Raw genomic sequence first — 19,603 nt, forward strand, 5'->3', positions numbered from 1 at the left:
GAGAGAGAGAGAGAGAGAGAGGCAGGGGATGCAGAGATGGCAGGAACCACAGTGAGTGGAGTGAGACTGGCTGAGGAGCATCTGAGAGTTTGCACTGATACTGTGGCGCTGCTCAACACAAAAGGATGCCCACCCGAACCAGCCAGCTCCTGATCCGACACTGAGGGAAACGCGTTAGAGATTACAAACATCCGCGTTATCTTCCGAAGAAGAAATGCAGTTCCTTAGATAATCCAGCCGCTTGCTTCTTTGTCACATCACAGTTTAGAAAGAACTGCCAACCCCTGGAGGAGCTCTTTGGTTCTCTTTCAGGTCCCTCTCGGAGAAGGGTTAAGTCAGGCAAGATGCCTGTAATGAAAGGCCTCCTCGCTCCACAAAACACCTTCATGGACAGCATTGCAGATCACTTCGATGGTACTCGTGAGTAACCTTGTGTCTGCGATTCCCAGCATTCATGGTCGAGGTGCACGAACGGCACAGTTTCCAACCTCGTGGTGCAGTTGAGGAGCTCCTCTGAGTCTGCTCGTGTGTTCTCAGACACTCCTGGTTCACTGTGCCATCTCATTGTTTCAGCCATTTTTCTAAATTGTGTTGCATGCAAATTGTTTTATCTCAGTTTTAAGGATGCAGCTTTCACAGCTGAGGCTGAATTTTAGGGTTTTAGAGAATCTTTGGAACCAAAACTAAGACAGTGATATGCTCTGTGAAAAAATGGCATCAACAAATCCATCGTATAATACTGAGCCGGCAAAATGGATCATCACTGAAAAGGCCTGTGTGTTGTTTATTAAAGTGCTTCATGCATTTTCTTTTCTCAGAAATCAAACATGCCAGATCAGATCCTCCAGATATGATTTAATGGCTGTGTGGTTTAACTCTTTCCAAGAGTTGGAATTAGGTCAAAACCTAACAGGCTGATTGTTTTTTGGTCATTTTGTAAAACTGGATAATTGTTAAAGGGAATTTACACACGAAGAGGGCATCAAGTTTTGTCTGGTTCAGCGCTGCGGCCTGTTGTGTGGCGTGTCTGATGTGCTTTAATGACCGTTACAATAAGTATTTTATTAAGAGAGAAGGGAAAAGTATAAAGTTTACTGCATCTTTACAAAAACCTTTAAAAACCAAGTATTGAGATGGAATTGTTCATAAACAGCAGAGATCAGGTCAGAGGAAGTCTGGATCAGAGCGTCACTGATGTTTCATACAGGATGTAAGGAATTACAGAGCATTTCTAGCCGTAAGTACATTTATCACCACATGCACTTGTTACTTCATGATGAATAGTTAACTGGGTTGGTGCAGCAGAACCAGCGAGGATGGTATCTGAGTCCAACACTGGTTTGATTTATGTTTTAATATGTTAGATTTTGTGTGAAGTAGGTTATTAAAGCAGAGTTGATTTGAGGATCAGCTTAAACATATTTGCAGTTTCGCAGTCCTTTCTGGATTCTTGCTGCAACACGTCCTTCGTCTTTAAAGTACAAATGCTCCCTATCATGTTTCCTTGACCTCAGGACATTTTTGGAAAATTATGTTGGAAATGATATCCACATAGTTCCACATATCCACATAATAGTTTGCAAGGCTGTTCCTTGAAAATCAAGGATGAACCCCCTCTCAAAACAACAAATGCAGGATTTTTCTTTGTTATGTTGACAGTTTTATCCGAGGAGAAAATGTGTTTGGGTGAGCTGCTAAATTCTTGCTGATCTGACGGCTCTGACCCTGAGTTTTTTTCCACTGTTTTCTTCTCTCTTCCTCCTGATGATTCTGACACAAGCAAGCGGCCGAGAAGTGCAAGGAAAAAAAAAGACATTAACCCTTCAATCGCAGTGGATTATTTTTTCATATGTCGTGATTATGATGAAAACAGACGCGTGAGTCTGGAGCAGCTCGGGAAAGTGTTGCACAGTGAACAGTGATGCGAAATGGCCACATGTAAAAATATCCTCAATCGAAGTAGAAATGATGACAACAGATATTTAAACAATAAAAAGAGTAAGACAAAGACTCCCATACAGCAGATCTGAAGCAAAAATCATACATTTTTACATTTTAAAATGTAATAATTACAGCTGAAAATATCACAACAAAAACATCTTAAAATGATCAATGATCGGTCAGATACAATCTCTTTAATCATTTAAATGCAACTTCAATAAGAAACAAAAACATATACACACAGTTTGTATATTTGTGATCCCATCTCATCTGTAGAGCCCAATAAAGTGGTTGAGGGCTGATTTAAACAGAATCCATCCATGAAGTGATATTTGACATGTGATCACTGTTCTTGAAAGATTATGGCAGGTCCCCCTCCAGACACACTCTTTAATCCTTTAAACACATACAATGTTATTATTGCACAAATAAATCCAGCCCATTTAATAAGAAACATAGAAAAAGCCGTTAGCTTCCACAGTATTCAGTTGGATCCCTTCTTTTTTGTCTGTGCGTTAACAGTCCAGCCTGTGGACCTGCAGGACACACATGGAGTGGGTAAACATCTCAAACAACAAATGTCAAGGAGAGTGTATTTATGCAGCTCTGTGTGATTGTACAGCCTAAATAAGACTCACATATTCCCATCTCTATCCCCCATCACACCCACAGCAGACCTGCAGCCCTTATTCAGCCTGTCTGGGCTCCACACGACCTCTTATCTACAACATTCAGTGGGAAAACTGGGCCGAGATAAGAGCGAGATGTCTTTTGACGACATGAAGAGTATCAACATGATCCTGGTGTGGAAGCGGGGAGAATGATTAAAATAAATTATGTAGAGTGGGAGAGCCTATCAGGTAACAGCGGAGGTCCTGCTCAGTCAGCCTTTTTGAAAGCATGATAGTCACCTAAATTATTCATTTAATCAGCCACCACTTCAAAATATAGGTAATTAATTTGATAAAACTAAGTGTTTTGTGTCATGTCAACAACTTGTGAATGTATTTGGGGTTTTTTTCATGTCTTTCTGGGAACAAAAAAGTCTATTTATTAGTAATTGCTCCTGCTAGTTTCTTTTTTTGGAGTAGCGTCTAAACTGATAGTTCTGTTAAAATCACTGGAGTTCATATAATATGAGACAAATGAATCAGCACAATTGGATATTAAAGGGAAGTTGCAGCCACAAGGAAAACTATGTTTTGTGTGTTTATGCAGCTAGTTCTGACCTGTGTGTGATTTTCAGAGACTCTGAGGTCAATTAAGCATCACTGGCTGTGGCTCATGCTCCTTAGAAAAATAGAAATGAGATGAAATAATTTAGTTGATTTAAAAAGAAAAAAAGATGAGGGAAAGGACACGGAGAGGTTTCGACATCGGGGGATTCTTCTCTATTATGCTTTTGTCCGTGAGGATTACAGTCGAGACAGAAATCTCACTGATTTTGCGTTAATATTGATAATATCTGTATTTCTGAGGGATCACTTAATAAAGATCATCAAACGGGGCTCATGAGGATCCAGTACCAATTATCATCCAGCTAAGAAAAAAAGAAAAGAGAATAGCAGCCCTGCTGAGGGAGCGTTAATTATAAAGTTGTTGCCCCAGAGGAAGAGACGATGCAGCAGGTAACGTGTGAATGATTCCTGTCTGATGTATGTGCAGTTAATCTTAAAACAAGCTAAATTAAGATCTTTCAACACTTCCGTTGCCATGACAATTTGTTCAAGGAGAAAAAAACATCAGGCAATGCGGTTATTCACATCTCTTTGGTTACCAAGTAACCCTCTGAATAGCAGATTTTGCCAAAAAAAAAAAGGGGAAAAGAAGCTCATTCACATGTAATACTTTTGACACATTTGACCCTCTGTGATCACCTCGTATTTAAATAAACCTCTGAATAATCTCTCGTCTGCATTTGTGTGCAGACTTTTGATTGCAAAGCTCCTCTCTGACTGCAAGCAGGTGCTTCGTGTCGTCCTTGCAGCTACACAATAAAAATGTTTGCTAAAGGAGCCCAACAAAGAACTTTTTCAAATTGGATTTGCCCACATTGGAAGAGTGACTGAATGAGCCGATGAAAGAGGACACCTCTGTGGACTGTTTGTACAGATATTGAAGGGTTTCACAGCTGAAAGCAGCCTTGAATGATGGAGACATGCGGCTGTTTTTTCCCTTTACAAAATACATCCAACAGTAACCTACATTGGCTCTAATCAGCTCATAAGGAGGGGAATTAATTAAATAGGCTATTTGATTTCTCCGCTCTTTAGGACATGTTGATCTGTCAACAGAGATAATGTTACTCACACAGCCTACGGTGGATAGTTTTCATAGTCCTGAACAAGCAGACGGAAAACAAATCTGCTTTGTACTGACTCGTGGACTTCTGGTGAATTTGGTCCATGTGAGAGTCCTCCAGGTTTATTTATTTTGTTATTATTTATGAAACTCTTCTGTATGTTGTCAATTGGATTCAACATTTTGAGTTAATACACTCCACATGCTAGTTCTGTCTCAAGAAGCTCTGATAAAGCGTTTCCTTTCACACCCCATTCTGATACCTTTGATTTAAAAAGGCTCTCATGACCTTTCACCTGATTGATCCTTAAATATTTTAATTCCATGACACCTTATTGTCAACCTAATGCTTCCTCTATGTAATTAGCTCAATCCACAACTCGCAATCTCAAATTAGGATGAGCCAGAGTAATTTTGCACAACTTCCCGCACTGGCTTTAAAAGCAACAAAAACAAAATGCTTGTGGCATCAGTTGGTACGTGGATGTAAATACTTGTAGATCCTGCAACAGATAATTTATGATGAATTTATAATATATGAACAACAGAGCACTTCGGTTTATAACATTCATGTTTATCTGATATAACATCTCCTTAAAACATAAAACGAAATCACACAGGTTTTTAAATCACGCTTACATACTAATCAAAGGCCAGATTCTCACCCCAGGTCCCCTCGGAGCCCTTTGTGGGCTCTGCAGAATATCCTTGAAGTTAAAACACATTAAAAGCCTCCTCGGATACCACAATGTTTCAGTAGATATAAGATGGAACAGACAGAATCAGTAAGAAAAGGCCTAAGTTGTAGTGCTGCTTGGTTGAGACGTTGGGAAAGAGAAAAGAGATTCAATACATCCCAATTACTTCATCTTGTTCAGTCAGCCCTTTCTGATCCTCACACCTCCGCTCTCGGTCTTGTCGATTTTTCCTTTTCCTTTGCAGATAGCAACTTTCTTCTGGGAAATGCCTTGGGTCACTATGGCTACCCGATTGTCTACTGCTCTGATGGCTTCTGCGAGCTGACCGGCTTTGTTCGCACTGAGGTGATGCAGAAGAACTGCGCCTGCAGGTTTCTGCACGGTGCTGAGACGAGCAGAACCGTGATGCACGAGGTACAAAAAGCTCTGGAGGGCCAGCAGGAGTACCAGGGGGACGTTTGCTTTTATCGGAAAGATGGTGAGCATCTGACCTTAGGTTGGATTGGCACACTGAAATACACTCTTTTCTATTTTCAGTCTAGACCATCTTACACTTAACCTAACCAACTAAGCTTCTAAGAATAAACTAAGTTAGCGTTTCCATTTCTGTCATTGTCAGGATACTGAAGGGTTTTTTTAAGCATCAAAAGAGATCTTATCATTGGTTTTGGTTAAAGAACTACCTAGCTGTCTTTGACTAACCTCTCTGTAATAACATCTTTGACACTCCCAGGAAATCATTTTTGGTGTCTCCTGGATATTGTCCCAATTAAAAATGAAAAAGGTGAAGTGGTGCTGTTCCTGTTATCGTTCAAAGATGTCAGCGAATCGCACGGGAAAAGCCATCACTACGCTCAAGGAGATGGTGAGCTGTGAAAACACGCACGTTCTCAGCATTTCAAAGCCCCAAACCGATTTCTGCTAATTCATCCAAGGAATTAATGCACTTTAAAAGAAATGTTTTGCGATTTAAGTTGTATTCATTGAGGCGACGTTATGATTGTGCTTACAGGTATTTTAGAAGCTCCCAGTGAAAGCAGAACAAGCAATCAATCAAACTTTTCCCAAGCTGGAAAGAGGGGGCGGGCTTTCCTGCAGAACCTGAACAACCTGTTCGCCATGAGGGGCAAGAGGAAACTGACAAACGTGAGCACAAACCTCCGAGCTGAAGCTCACTAATCCTAAATAAACCTGAACTGATGAGGTGATGATGTCATGATTTCATATGTAAAGTCTCTATTGTTCCTCAACGCAGTCAAGATTAAATTAAATGTGCTAAACAAAAATACTACATACAAAATACTATTAAAGACTTTTGAGTTTCCAAGTTTAAAGTGTTTTTTGTTGTGATTTTTATAAGAGCATGTTCCAGAAACCTTCCCCGCCTGAGTACAAGGTAGCAGCCGTACAGAAGTCCCGCTTCATCCTGCTGCACTACAGCATCTCCAAGGCCTTGTGGGACTGGCTGATTCTACTGGCGACTTTCTACGTAGCCGTCACCGTGCCTTTCAACGTCTGTTTTGTCAGCAGTTATGAGAGCAGCGATCGGCCCTCACTCGTCAGCCGCAGCACGACAGGCAGTGACATCGCCGTGGAGATGCTCTTCATGCTCGGTATGACAGATTCAGACCTGACCATGGACTTATTTTTTATTATCAGAAGCGTTAATGTGCTCATTTGTTAATGTGAACGTATAAAGGTTTTAAAAGAAAATCCAAATCCGTCTGCTATGTTGATTACATGGTGCCCACCAGTTGACCTTTATGCCGAGACATCTCAAGCAGCATTATGAACAAATAAGAACAATCCATTTGAAAAGGAACAACTGTATTGCTCGGTGCAGCCGTTTCCTTGACGATGGTTAACACCTGACTGCATCCTTCCATCCCTGGCCCACTCAGCGTGTCTGCGCTGCCCTCAGGTTATGAATCATAATTAGCTTTTTCTCGCTTGTCTCCATTTCCGGCCGACAAAAGTGTCATAACACATCTGCCTCGCAACTTCCTGTTTCACAACCAGTTTTGTCTGGGGGGGGACAGAGGTGTCAGAATATGAGCTCACCTGACGCGCCGTTCTTTCACACCAAAGCAAATCACCGTTGCAGCGAGCTAAACTCACAGCAATCAAAGCAGAGCACTTCTGATTTATGTGCACTTTTACAGATATCATCCTGAACTTCCGCACCACTTACGTGAGTCGCTCGGGTCAGGTGGTGTACGACGCCCGGTCCATCTGCCTACATTACTGCACCACCTGGTTCTTTGTGGATCTCATCGCGGCGTTGCCATTTGACCTCCTCTATGCTTTCAACATCACAGTGGTAAGATTTGTCTTTATTATTTTAACTAACTTTTCCTCCCTGATGCAGATGCTTCGGTGATTAAACTACCACCTTCACATTCTCTCCTCCACTGAATCTGAACTCAAAATTCACCTCAGCGCTATTGTCCATCCTGGTGAGGCAACAGTGGAGTCGAACAGCTCCAGCAGAACCAGACGCGTGAACAGAGCCGGATTAAATAAGTGGACTACACTAGGCAGACTGTGATTTTTGGGCCCCCCTCCATCGATGTTATTCATAAATTGAAATCTTAAACTTACTAAAGTTACTAATAAAAGTTAATTCACATTTTACATAGCATAGTCATAGTCAAGTTGGTTCTTTGTATTCCAAAATAAGTCATGTGTTGTATATTAAACTGTCTATCAGACTATTTTTTGATTTTTATTATTTATACGTTATTACACCGCTCTATTAAATGCTATTAAATTATCCGTATCTTATCGATTGCGACTGTCATTGTTAAGGTATTAGTACCAGTAAATCACCAATAGGTGTTAGCATGGCTATGTAAACAGAGTAAAATAAGATAAATGTTTTAAGCTATTGCATTTTGCAGAAAATCTTAATTAAATGTGTTGATTAAGTTGAATACTTAAATAAGAAGTCAAATCTACAAAGACCAATAAAACTTGCAGTAAGACAAAGTGTGCTGTAATATGTATGTCTGTATGGGTATATTTATGTATGTGTATGCGTATATATATGTATATATACTAAATATAGTAATAATGCACATATATATATATATATGCCTTAGGTTTTTACCGGCATGGTATCAACCATTAATATGTGTGCAGACCAAAAAAAAAAGAAAAACTATTTTTTTTTTTTTTTTTGTCCCTCTGTCTGGGCCCCTCCCCTGTCAATCGGGCCCTAGGCACATGCCTAGTTTGCCTTTGCGTTAATCTGGCTCTGCGCGTGAAAGATGGCTTTCTGTCTCAATCAGGAGGCCAGAATGAAAAAAGGGCCCAATGCATCATGGGGGCCAGCTCTGAGCTAGATCCTAAACACAAACTGTGGGAACTTCTTCCTGCCTCCCATTCTGCTGCTGCAGTGGGAACTGCCAGAAACCCTGCAGTCTGAGGGGGAAGGAGAGATATGAAATTATGAGTTCTTGAGGAATGTGAGAAGAAGAGTTTCTAATTCCTCTTCTGAATCCAACAGGAAGTCTCTAGAGAAAAGCTAAGACTGGAGAAATGTGATTCCCCCCCGCTGATCATCACACAGCTAACTCACAGACTAAGACTTTCATATAAAACTACACTGATAATTAATTATTTTCTGCATGTTCTACGTTCTGTTGTCCCGTTCTTTGTTCCAGACATCCCTGGTGCACCTGCTGAAGACGGTCCGCCTGCTGCGTCTGCTGCGGCTGCTGCAGAAACTGGACCGGTACTCCCAGTACAGCGCTGTGGTCCTCACCCTGCTCATGTCTGCGTTCGCCCTGCTGGCTCACTGGATGGCTTGCATCTGGTACGTCATCGGGCGCCAGGAGATAGAGAGCAGCGACCCCGTCACCTGGGACATAGGTGAGGACCGCATATCCGGGCCTCTTATTCATGAGGATAATGATTTTGATTTCCGATTTGTTGTACTTCCGAGGTCATGCTGAAATGCCTAGACCGTTTCCCATCATTTCAATTACCCCCTTAGTTCAGAAGAAGTTAAGGTCACAGAGTCATTTTTTATTGTACCAATCGGTCATACTAAAGTACCCATTAGCCATGTCACCGATTTCCAAAGCAGAAATATTCCTCCACCAAAACAAGCAAAATTAATTAGAAGAAGACTAATGTTTTATGCTTATCTGAGTCACCTGAGAGCGGTGAAGTCAATCTTAGATCATCATGTTACCTCATCCATTCCCAGGCTGGCTGCAGGAGTTAGGGAAGCGTCTGGAGATGCCGTACATCAACAGCACCTTCGGTGGTCCCTCCATGCCCAGTGCCTACATCGCCTCTCTGTACTTCACCCTCAGCAGCCTCACCAGCGTTGGTTTTGGCAACGTGTGTGCCAACACAGACGCCGAGAAAATCTTCTCCATCTGTATTATGCTCATCGGTGGTGAGTTGCAAAGCGGTGACAGACGTGGTCCAGATGGAGCAAAGGTTCTGAGATGGTGATGATGTTTCTCCGTCTGCTACCGGCAGCTCTCATGCATGCGGTGGTCTTTGGCAACGTGACAGCCATCATCCAGCGGATGTATTCGCGGCGTTCACTCTACCACACCCGCATGAAGGACCTGAAGGACTTCATCCGCGTGCATCGGCTTTCTCAGCAGCTGAAGCAGAGGATGCTGGAGTACTTTCAGGCCACCTGGTCAGTCAACAATGGCCTTAATGCCAATGAGGTGGGTGAAAAAACTCAAATAAAAAGAACTCTTTTGCGTTTCTGGCTTGCATGATCCAAACAGGCCTGAACTGAACCTCACACAAGAAACCTTATTAATGTTAATGTTGGTCACGTTTGAACGGGTTGGTGTTATGTGCTGCGGCAGAAAGATTACATTCTGCATGGGTGTTTCAGAAATACAATCCTTTAAATGTGGGACATCTCAAATTCTCTTGAGCCCTATTCCATTTCCTTAAGTAGATGCCACTTTGTTGCAAATAGAATTTCAATGACAATGCCAGAGCCTGTCTTGGAAAAGGTTCCTGATAATTACAAGGGAGAGCTGAAATAGAGAGAATATCCATTATCACCCCCGCAATCACCTCTATAGATAATTAATTCACTGCTGAAGAGACATGGCAGTGGTTTCTGTGAACATCCTATTTTAACACATTCTGCTTTTGCCAAGCAGTTTGGCGCGGGGTGTCAGTGCATCGACCTCCAAAACTGCAAAATGGGCTCAGAAATTGCAGAAAGTATTGCAGAAAGGTTCTGAATACATTTATTTGATACGTATTTTCCAGGGAGGCCCCTTCAGTTCCGGCTTCAATGGGAGGGAAAGTTTCAATAACACACGAAAATCTGTTGTTTTTTGCAGATTTAGTAGATCAAAGTCATCTGATGGCGCTTTCTTTGAGCTTTTTTTCTGCTCTTGTTGGACCTGCACCTCATCCCTACTGGAATATCTGGTGCTGAATGCATAAAGCTCCCCCTGTTGGCTGTAAAAAACAACTACAACGCTGACAGCGTGCTGGTTAAAACATATCATTACAAGATGCCTTGTGCCATGGGTTGTGCCAATTAAATGTTTTCTACGGTCTAATTGGGCCCCTCTCCTCTCCCAGCTGCTGCATGACTTCCCAGATGAACTGCGAGCGGACATCGCCATGCATCTAAACAAAGACATCCTGCAGCTGCCTGTGTTTGAGAGAGCCAGCAGAGGATGCCTGCGTTCCCTATCCCTGCACATCAAGACTTCTTTCTGTGCACCGGGGGAATACCTCATCCGCCAGGGAGATGCCCTTCAGGCTAATTATTTTGTCTGTTCTGGTTCGCTGGAAGTTTTGAAAGATGGTATGGTCCTTGCCATCCTGGGTGAGTGTGCTCCAAGATTGAAACCTTTACACCCATTTCCTCAGTCTTGTATCTTCTTTAAGCATGGTATTGAAATAGTTATGTTTGTCTGATAACCCCTGCAGGCAAAGGCGACCTTATAGGAGCTGACCTACCAGATCATGATCAAGTGATCAAGACAAATGCTGATGTGAAGGCGCTGACCTACTGTGACTTACAATACATCAGTGTCAAGGCTTTGAGGGAAGTCCTTGGGCTGTACCCAGAGTACGGCAGTCGATTCGGCTCTGACATCCACTACAACCTCACCTACAACTTGAGAGAGGGCAGTGAGGCTAATGTAAGACATCCATTTGAGACTTTGGCATACAAATGCAATAGTTTCTGCTCATTAACGAATACATAACTTTACTAAATCAGAGTCCATAACAGCAATTAAAGGATGTGAGTGTGAAGCCGTCTTCATTTGACTTCCATACAGGGAGTGAGACAGTTTCCATGGACACCAAGGCCGTCTCAGGTATGTGTGTGCGCCTCACTCGGATCATTACCTCAGACTTGATGTCTTCAGTCCCACTAGCAATCAGTTGAATTGAATGATCGGTATTGGACCGTAGATGAAAAATGTAACGAGTCGAGGTTAACGGGGAGAAAAAGGTCAGAGTTTAGAGTCATAGCTGAGATAAGATATTCCTTTGTAAGAAGTCGATGGGCATGAGGGAAAGGAATCAAAAGCTCAGTAAGATGAAGCTTTCCACAAAAGATTGTGGAAAAAAAAGTCTTTTTAGCACTGCTAACATCAATTTAATACAGCCAGACTTTTGTACTTGCAGAGATAAAGAAGTCTTTGTTGGATTTGCTAGCTCAAGGTTTTGGGCACTTTTTGTCGTGTATAAAGCTGGTCAAAAAGAAGAAAGGAAGGATATTTTAAGGCCCCATTTGAAATATTTTACATGTATTTTTTTTTTACAGTTTCAGTCATTTGTCAGTACATCAGAGCAGCCTTTCAACCCAAGACTACAGTCTGCCCTCAAAGAGGTCTGGCTTTATTTTACACCTGGAACTATCGGCAAAATGCCTTTTTACAAACATCATAACTAAAACTTGCTTCAAAATAATAATAAGAAAAAGATAATTATTTGTTTTGGGGGGCTTTTTAGAGCAGTACCACTGATCGCTGAGCCCCGATGTCAATAGACTCCTATTGGAGGAAAGAATTACTTGCATTAGAGGAGATAGATATTATGCCTCCAAGATATTCATTTTTTCCACTAAAGTTTCAGCTTCCCACCTGCATGTGTGCATTGGAAGTGTTGCTGTCCGTTGGCTTTGAATAGGGTGCTGCCAGACTGAATGGTGGGCTCCCTGCATCCCGTCATGTTTCCTTCTGTCAAAAGTTGAGGAAAGTTTCACTTTTGACACGTTGGGGAAAACATTAGCCAGTGGCAACACATCTAGGGCTAGCCAATGAACTCTTTCATGGATGCTGGACTCTGTCACTGCTTCCTTCTGACTCGCCGCCCTCCTGCTTGTGCGGCTGCTTCTGGCGATCTCTGTTTGACAGGATTCACACTGCTCATATGCATAAGTGCTCAAAAGGTGGACCTGGTGCTCGGATCGTCATGACAACCTGTCAAAGTATCAGAACTGTGGCCGAGGCAGTTTGATTGGCTCGCACCACAACTACTCCCAGCAATTTGTTGACAGCAAATGATGTCCCCCCATTCAGAGTGAATGAGGTGCTTGACCTTTGACTTCTGAAACCCAAACATGGGAATGCTGCTTTTATGACAGACCTGACACTGATTCAGCATGTTGAAAAAAAGTCAACAAGGTCCGACAATGTCAAAAAAAAAGAAAAGACAGAATGAGACAGAGGGCTGAGGGGGTCAGGTGGTGATTTGAAGCATGAGGGCCTTTATCATTTAAAACCAGAGTGCATAATCTCCACGTCTATGTCTAATTTTATATAGTCAAAGGCTCAATGTATTCAAATGTGGCGTTAAAATAAGTTTTATATGGCCACTCCCAGGCTCTGAGGTTCTGCACAAGGTATAAAAAGCTTGAATTCATTTTTTAAAGAAATTGCTTTCCCAAACTTAAACTTGCAGATTTGATTGCATGCTTATGAAAAGAAATGGTGAGAATCAGAAAATTCACTTTCTATTTTTTAAGACTGCACCTCTTAATTTGTATATTTTATTAAACTTAATTGCAAATCACAACACACAATAACTCCTGCTCTTCCATTAATTCAGCACTCTTTTCACCTGCATTTGTTTTTAATTTGAGCAAATGGGCTTTTTTACTAGACAGCGTGCTTTCTTGCAGAACAATCCCGCTTTATACTTCATCCAGAAACACCACTATGATATCATGTGTTTATTACTTCACAAATACAAACACATGTACCCTTGGAGCCACTAACATTACCTTTAACTGTCTTTCCCCAGAGTCACATTTCTATGGATCATAAACTACCGTACATCATTGAGGCGAATGATGCAGTGCAAGAGGACAACATGAAATACTCCCAGCAGGGGCGAGTTCCTCTGCTGCAAGGCTTTGGCAGCCCCGTCCATCAGCCCTGCCTCCACACCTCAGGGGAGGAGCTCCAGCGCATCAAAGCACTCAACCTCTGTCGATCACCTGCTCAGGGAAGCAGAGGTCGCAGCCCTTCTCCTCAGCCTTTTGTCGGTGAAGAGCCCTCTCCCGCTCATGTGCTCGGCCTCAACGATCACTCAGGCTTTAATCGCCGGCCTGCCAATTTACTCCTCCCCTCCTTGCCTTGTGTCAGTCCCCTAAACCTGAGCCCCAGGTAACCTTTTCACCTTGCTTTTTGCATAATGTGTGTTTGAACCTTTTTCAGAATGACGTAGCATCCATTTGTCTCACCGTCAGAGTCGTGGATGGAATAGAGGACAACGGTCGCACGTTTCAGTTCAATGTAGAGCAACATGAAACAAAGACTCTTATGCCAGGTAAACAAGCATGCCAGATGAAAATGATTTGATAAATTGAAAAAAAAGTTATAATATAAGAAAATGTCAAATTTAAACACTTGTTATTGTTTTGGGCTCTGGTTTTACCTTCAAATCTCCTGATTTCAGATTAGATGTCATATGATGCATTGTATTGTTAGGATTTAATGAAATTATTGAAGCTCAAAACTGTCTAAGCTCTCTCTTCAAAGTAATCTCATTCTGATTAAGAGCAAAAGGTTTAGATTAGATTAGAAGTGAAATACAATACACATATTGTTGGAGAGGAAACGGGGGAAAAAGGCGACACCTTAAGGTGACTTTCCTTGAAGCTGGCTCTTCCAATTAAATTAATTAGCAATACACATACAATTTGTTGAGATAAAAACAATGGGCAGACACAGATGTTTAGCATCGGGGGGTCTGATCTGCGGTCTGGTTTGACACCTCAGATGGGAGACAGACAGTAAAGGAAATGTAGAGCTGGAAGTGACAAAGTTCGGGGGTTCTTTCCCGTAACTGATTCCCTCCACCAATGAAATTCACTTGCAAAGAACATCCTCCTTTTCAGTATAAATTCAACTGGACTCATGAAAACGTGGTGCATTTCTCTCCGACTCACGCGGTCTGACAGAAGTGTACCCCGGCCGGAGACAAATGTACCTCCGGCCGGAAAAACCTTGTGCTTGACAAGATTAAAAGTTGTTAACCTGTGATTTTATTCCACTAGTCTTTCTTGATTCACCAGACAAACGAACACGTATATCTTTCAGTATGAAAAAGGTGCACCATGCTCCGCTCTATTTATCTTTTTTATCCTCCTTCAGACCCGCTGCAGGTAAGCGCAAACCTGCTTCTGGAGACAGAGGAAGTTAATGAGAACATCAGCAAACTAAACAAAGAGGTATGGTCCAACACAAACCATGAAACGATAATATCATTAAATAACATTTAATTCCACATTTCAGCATACCAGTAGTTGTTGCCAGGCCTACCACAATTTCATTTACAGTTACTTTTTCTTTTCCGGTATCTTTGTAATTATCAAAGAGTTATATCTTTTTTTATTTCGAATCAGGTTTTGGACTGTGTTATTTTATTTATTTACTTTTGTGTGAAGTAGTTTTTACTTTTTTTCTATAAATGACTTAATAAAAGGAGAAGGATATACTTTTGCCAAGTAAGTGTTGATAATGACAACATTTTCACAATGTGACTGATCAAATCAATGACCCGCTGTTATAATTTTTCAGGAAGAACACTTTACTCTCTTACATGAAAGAATAATGACAACGTAGTTAAGGGGAAGAAAAGAAAGAAGCTCCTTGTACTGTCAAGGAAGGCTCTCTTCATATTTTGTTCGTATCCGTGATGTGGCCTGGAGGACTCAAGCCGTTTCCAGTTAGAAATCACTTCACTGTGTTCAGACAGGCGCCACACAGCTTACGCTCCTACCTTCTGGTGATGCTGCGCAACAAAGCTTATCTGTTCCTAACGAGTTCAAGGGAAAGTGCCTGATGCACTATTTAAAACTGGCATTTCAAAAGTTCAAATTTAAATGGTTATGTTATAAAAATGTTGCTAATTACACTCCGAAGAGCCTATTTTCAAACAGCCAGGACCACTCATACCGTCTCTCTAAACCTGCTCTTTGTTTCCAGACCTCGTGATTTGCAAATAAAGCCTAGTCTGAAAGAGAAAAAAAAGCCCTTACCGGGCAAGAATAGACATTGTGTCTTCCTAGCAAGAATACTGCAGGCTTTACTGTCATGGCATACGCAGGAACAGCATGCTGTAGGCAAGATGACGAGCGCTGAGAAAGGATTAACCTGCATGTTTATATAAACAGATTTTCCAAACAAAGCTTTGCATGTAGAATTAGAGCCATGTTAAGGTACAAAGGGGTTATTTTTGGGAGGTAAACATCTCTTTTTTTCCATCTTAGGTGAACAACTTGAACGACGAAGTGTCTAACTTGGCTAATGAGCTCCATGACTTAATGCATTTCCTTCGGTCTCATTTGACCACGCTCCACCATGCTGCACCTCCTGTGGCAGCTTCCAACAACTGGCCCCCTCATGCCCCTTTAAATACGTCCAGTGAACTGCACCTCCACCACGAAACTGCAAGCTACCCTGCTAGAAATGCATGGGCCTGCAGTGGAATCCCATCCCACTCCAGGAGTCCAACCTTACAGCACGCATCAACTTCCATGTCAACCTGTTTACATCTGTGCTGCTCTGATAGAGAAATAACCACAAATTGCAGGCTCCAGAGCCAATATGGCCCCTTTCAACCACCAAGAGAATCTCCAGGCTCCCCTTACATGACCCACCCTCATGCCCTGGGAGGTCAACCTCTCCTGGGCATCGGTTCAGCCTTCAGTGGCTTCCCTGTGGTTTGCCAAGCCTCACAGGTTGCCTACAATGCACCGATTCCCACAAAAAACATCTCTCACCAATTATGTTCCACTTTAAATTGTGGTCACTGTCATCCTCCATTCAGTGTTCCAACCAACTCTGATGTCACACAAACTGTGCTAAACTCCCAAATACCAATTCACTCCGCTATTCCTTCAACTGGTAAACTACAATTTCACTCAGCTCTCAACTCCCAGACTCCTGCGGGAATCCTCAGCTCAGTGTCCACGGGACAGAAGCAGGGACAGCAGAGTTCCACCAATGTCCCCAGACAAAATGACCCGGTAGGATCCAGCTCAGTTTTCCATCCACAGGACCATTCCCCACTGGAACAAGTCTCAAACCAAAGCTGCAGAGGTTCACTCTACCAAGAGAGGATAGACAATACCGAATACCATGGTATGAGTGACAGCATTCTAGATACACAAGAATGACCGCATTGATCACATATAAGTACTTGGTTATGTTACTGTATGTGAAGAACAAGTTTGTTTTACCAATATGAAATTGTGGTGTAAAGCTTTCACATTATGCCTAAATGCAAACTCAGCTTTAAAAACGTACCTTTTCCAAGAAACAATTTTTTGAAAGAAACAGATTTTATGTAGAAGTGTAATTTGCAAGTACTGGATGAGATTTCTTTTGCAGAGCTGCGATATTTAGACGTAAGACAACCATAGCTATCTGTAGAATACAAAGTATTTTATTATTTGAATATCAATTAAAAAATGTTTGAATACACACAAAGAAACTGGCTTCAGGATGAATTATTTTGAATTTTGAATAACTCCTGCATGCATGAGTCATTCCGGTCCCCAAACATTAGTGGAAAATCCCCAAACTTTTGATGGAAGCCATGCTCCCTCTGTAAAGCACCTTAAAGCCAGCGGTGACATGTGAGACAAGATAAAGGCGATGAGGTTCTCCATCTGTTCAGGCAATCAAATTGTGGCTACACAGCTAGTGGTTTACTACTTTACTGTATTGTACATATCTTTCATAATGTATATATCCTTTCATAGTTTGTCACAGTTTACAAAACTGCTGCTCACTTTGCGCACACTGTACCTCATTATTTTATACGACTGTACATTCCTCACTTTCTGCTTCTTTGCACTTCTGGTTAGATAGTAACTGCATTTCGTTGTCTCAGTACCTGTACTCTGTACGTAAAGTACGTAAAGTACGTGTACTCTGTACTTTATTGTGCAATGACAATAAAGTTGAATCTAATCGAATCTATATATATATATATATATATATTCGTCCACTTTAATAACGGTTTTTTTTAACCTTGATGGAAAAGAGGATAATGTGCAATTTGGGTCATTTAGTTTTTTTTTTATATTTACCGGTAATTGTTTGTTTGTTTGTTTGTTTTTTTACCTTGTCTGCACACATATTAATGGTTAATACCATGCTGGTAAGAACCTAAAGCTTATATATGTGCATTTTTGATATAAAAAAATAAAATAAAATAAACATAAAACATAAAATAAAAATAAATATATATATATATATATATATATACAGTATATATATATAAGGGGTGGGACGAAAAGGGTAACTCACGATTCAATACTGTGGCGATATGTGGCCCACGATAACGATAACGATAATATCACGATACAACACCATATCTACAATATTCAATATATTGTAAGAATTTCATCAAACATATATCACGATATATGTGACTGAAAAAGAAAAAATACCCATAAAAAGGAAAACGTCTGTAGTTATGCAATTTATTCAATGCCAAAACTTCATAGAATGTACAAAGAAAGTACATTTGTATAGAGCCTCACTGCCTGCTAGGCTTGTAAATGTAAACACTGTACAGCTTGACACATTGAAGAGCATGAACAATAGTGCGGTGACCACCGCGTAAATCCATTATGTGTGTAGTAATAAAATATTGATATTTGCCGTTTATCGATTATTTATTGCAACAGAGAGTGCAACAATATATTGCAATATCAATTTTTTTCCCCACCACTAACATGGGTGTATGTATATATATATATATATATATATATATATATATATATATATATATATATATATATATACATATATATATAATATATATATATATTTATATATATATATATATATATATATATATATATATATATATATATATATATATATATATATATATATATATATGTATATATACACACATACATACCCAAATTTCTTTCTTTTTTTACGTTTAATTGTTGACTATATCCAAATATTTCAAATTGATTCATTCTGCATTAATTAGACTCTCCAGAAAAACGCGGGCAAAAATCCTTTATTCCGCGGGCAGAAATCCTTTATTCCGCGGGCAAAAATCCTTTATTCCGCGGGCAAAAATCCTTTATTCCGCGGGCTAAAATCCTTGATTTTGCGGGCTAAAATCATTGATTATGCGACTAAATGTGCGGGTTTTTTATGTGCTTTTATGCGGTGAAATTGCGGAATATGCTGGAAGTTGCGGATTCGGCGCTGAGCTCTTCCCTCTTAAATTCAGCGGGTTGTCTCGTCTGATCTGAGGTCGTAGAGAAAAAAAAAAGGAGAGCGCAGGTGGAGAGGAGAGGAGAGGGGCGGTGGCCGTCTCTCTCCCTCCAGCCCGCGGCTCAGTGCTCGGGTGATTGCCGGGCGCACCGGCGCGACGGGGGACGAGACAGAGCTCCGTCACCCATGGATGTATAACGCTGTCACCCCACGCGTCCGCCGCCAAGATCCCCCAGTGGACGAGCTCCGCCTCCGCCGGCACTCGCAGGCGCAGTGGTACGCGGTCAGCGCGGAGACCTGAGTCCCCCGGCAGCCGAGCCCCCCGCGCAAGCGGCACTCTCTTTACCTCTCACCCCCGCGGGTGAGAGCTGCTGTTTGGGGGGTGGCGGTGAGGGGTGCGGAGGTCCCCGGGCCGGTCCCGCACGTCGCGACCGGGCGTCCCGACCTGTCACTCACAACACTCCCCCCTTTTTCCAAACTTTATGCGGCGATGATGCGGTGAAATCAAGCGAGACCCGCATAATTCGCATATTCAGCGCGGACATATGCAATATTAACCCCAGTAAAAGTGATTTTTCTGCACCAGACATTGAAATCCACGGAAGGTCTGTAAATCCGCGGACAGCCGTGAAATCCGCGAAAAATTCCGCGATCACGGAATCGCGGATTCCTGGAGGGTCTAATTAATGGTTGAGTTGAATATTCCTATATTTTCTGAAAATACAACCAACTAAAGCCTGACAACCGCTTTGGAGCGCTCAATCCTGATTTATGGTTCCGCGTTAAATCGACGCAGAACCTACGGCGCTTCCGCGTACCCACGGCGTAGGCTCTGCGTTGGTGCGTTAACGCGGAACCATAAATCAGCCTTCAGCTGGAGGTTTGGTGGGAGCTGCTCCTATTGGTCAGACAGCAGCGACAAAAGTGGGCGGTTCCCGGAACAGTCGC

General features: G+C 41.8%; 1 protein-coding gene across 1 annotated transcript; it reads left to right on the top strand.

Moving 5' to 3' along the window:
• The first annotated feature begins 344 nt into the window (after positions 1 to 344).
• Positions 345 to 16,584, top strand: kcnh4a (potassium voltage-gated channel, subfamily H (eag-related), member 4a). The gene is made up of 16 exons (XM_061711192.1): positions 345 to 420; positions 5,185 to 5,418; positions 5,674 to 5,805; positions 5,962 to 6,086; positions 6,301 to 6,553; positions 7,103 to 7,260; positions 8,606 to 8,813; positions 9,154 to 9,348; positions 9,435 to 9,634; positions 10,521 to 10,770; positions 10,875 to 11,089; positions 11,231 to 11,269; positions 13,203 to 13,567; positions 13,651 to 13,730; positions 14,558 to 14,634; positions 15,676 to 16,584. The coding sequence occupies exons 1-16, from the start codon at positions 345 to 347 to the stop codon at positions 16,582 to 16,584; spliced, it is 3,516 nt and encodes a 1,171-aa protein (XP_061567176.1).
• Positions 16,585 to 19,603: the final 3,019 nt, after the last annotated feature.

The sequence above is a fragment of the Cololabis saira genome, chromosome 21 (assembly GCF_033807715.1).
Source record: "Cololabis saira isolate AMF1-May2022 chromosome 21, fColSai1.1, whole genome shotgun sequence".
NCBI classification, from domain to species: Eukaryota; Metazoa; Chordata; class Actinopteri; order Beloniformes; family Belonidae; genus Cololabis; species Cololabis saira.

Excerpts from the sequence above, each read along its gene's own strand:
- kcnh4a (XM_061711192.1), top strand. The coding sequence starts at position 345 with ATGCCTGTAATGAAAGGCCTCCTCGCTCCACAAAACACCTTCATGGAC. Across the intron at positions 11,270-13,202 it reads GGACACCAAGGCCGTCTCAG|AGTCACATTTCTATGGATCA; the intron begins GTATGTGTGTGC and ends GTCTTTCCCCAG. Across the intron at positions 14,635-15,675 it reads TCAGCAAACTAAACAAAGAG|GTGAACAACTTGAACGACGA; the intron begins GTATGGTCCAAC and ends TTTCCATCTTAG.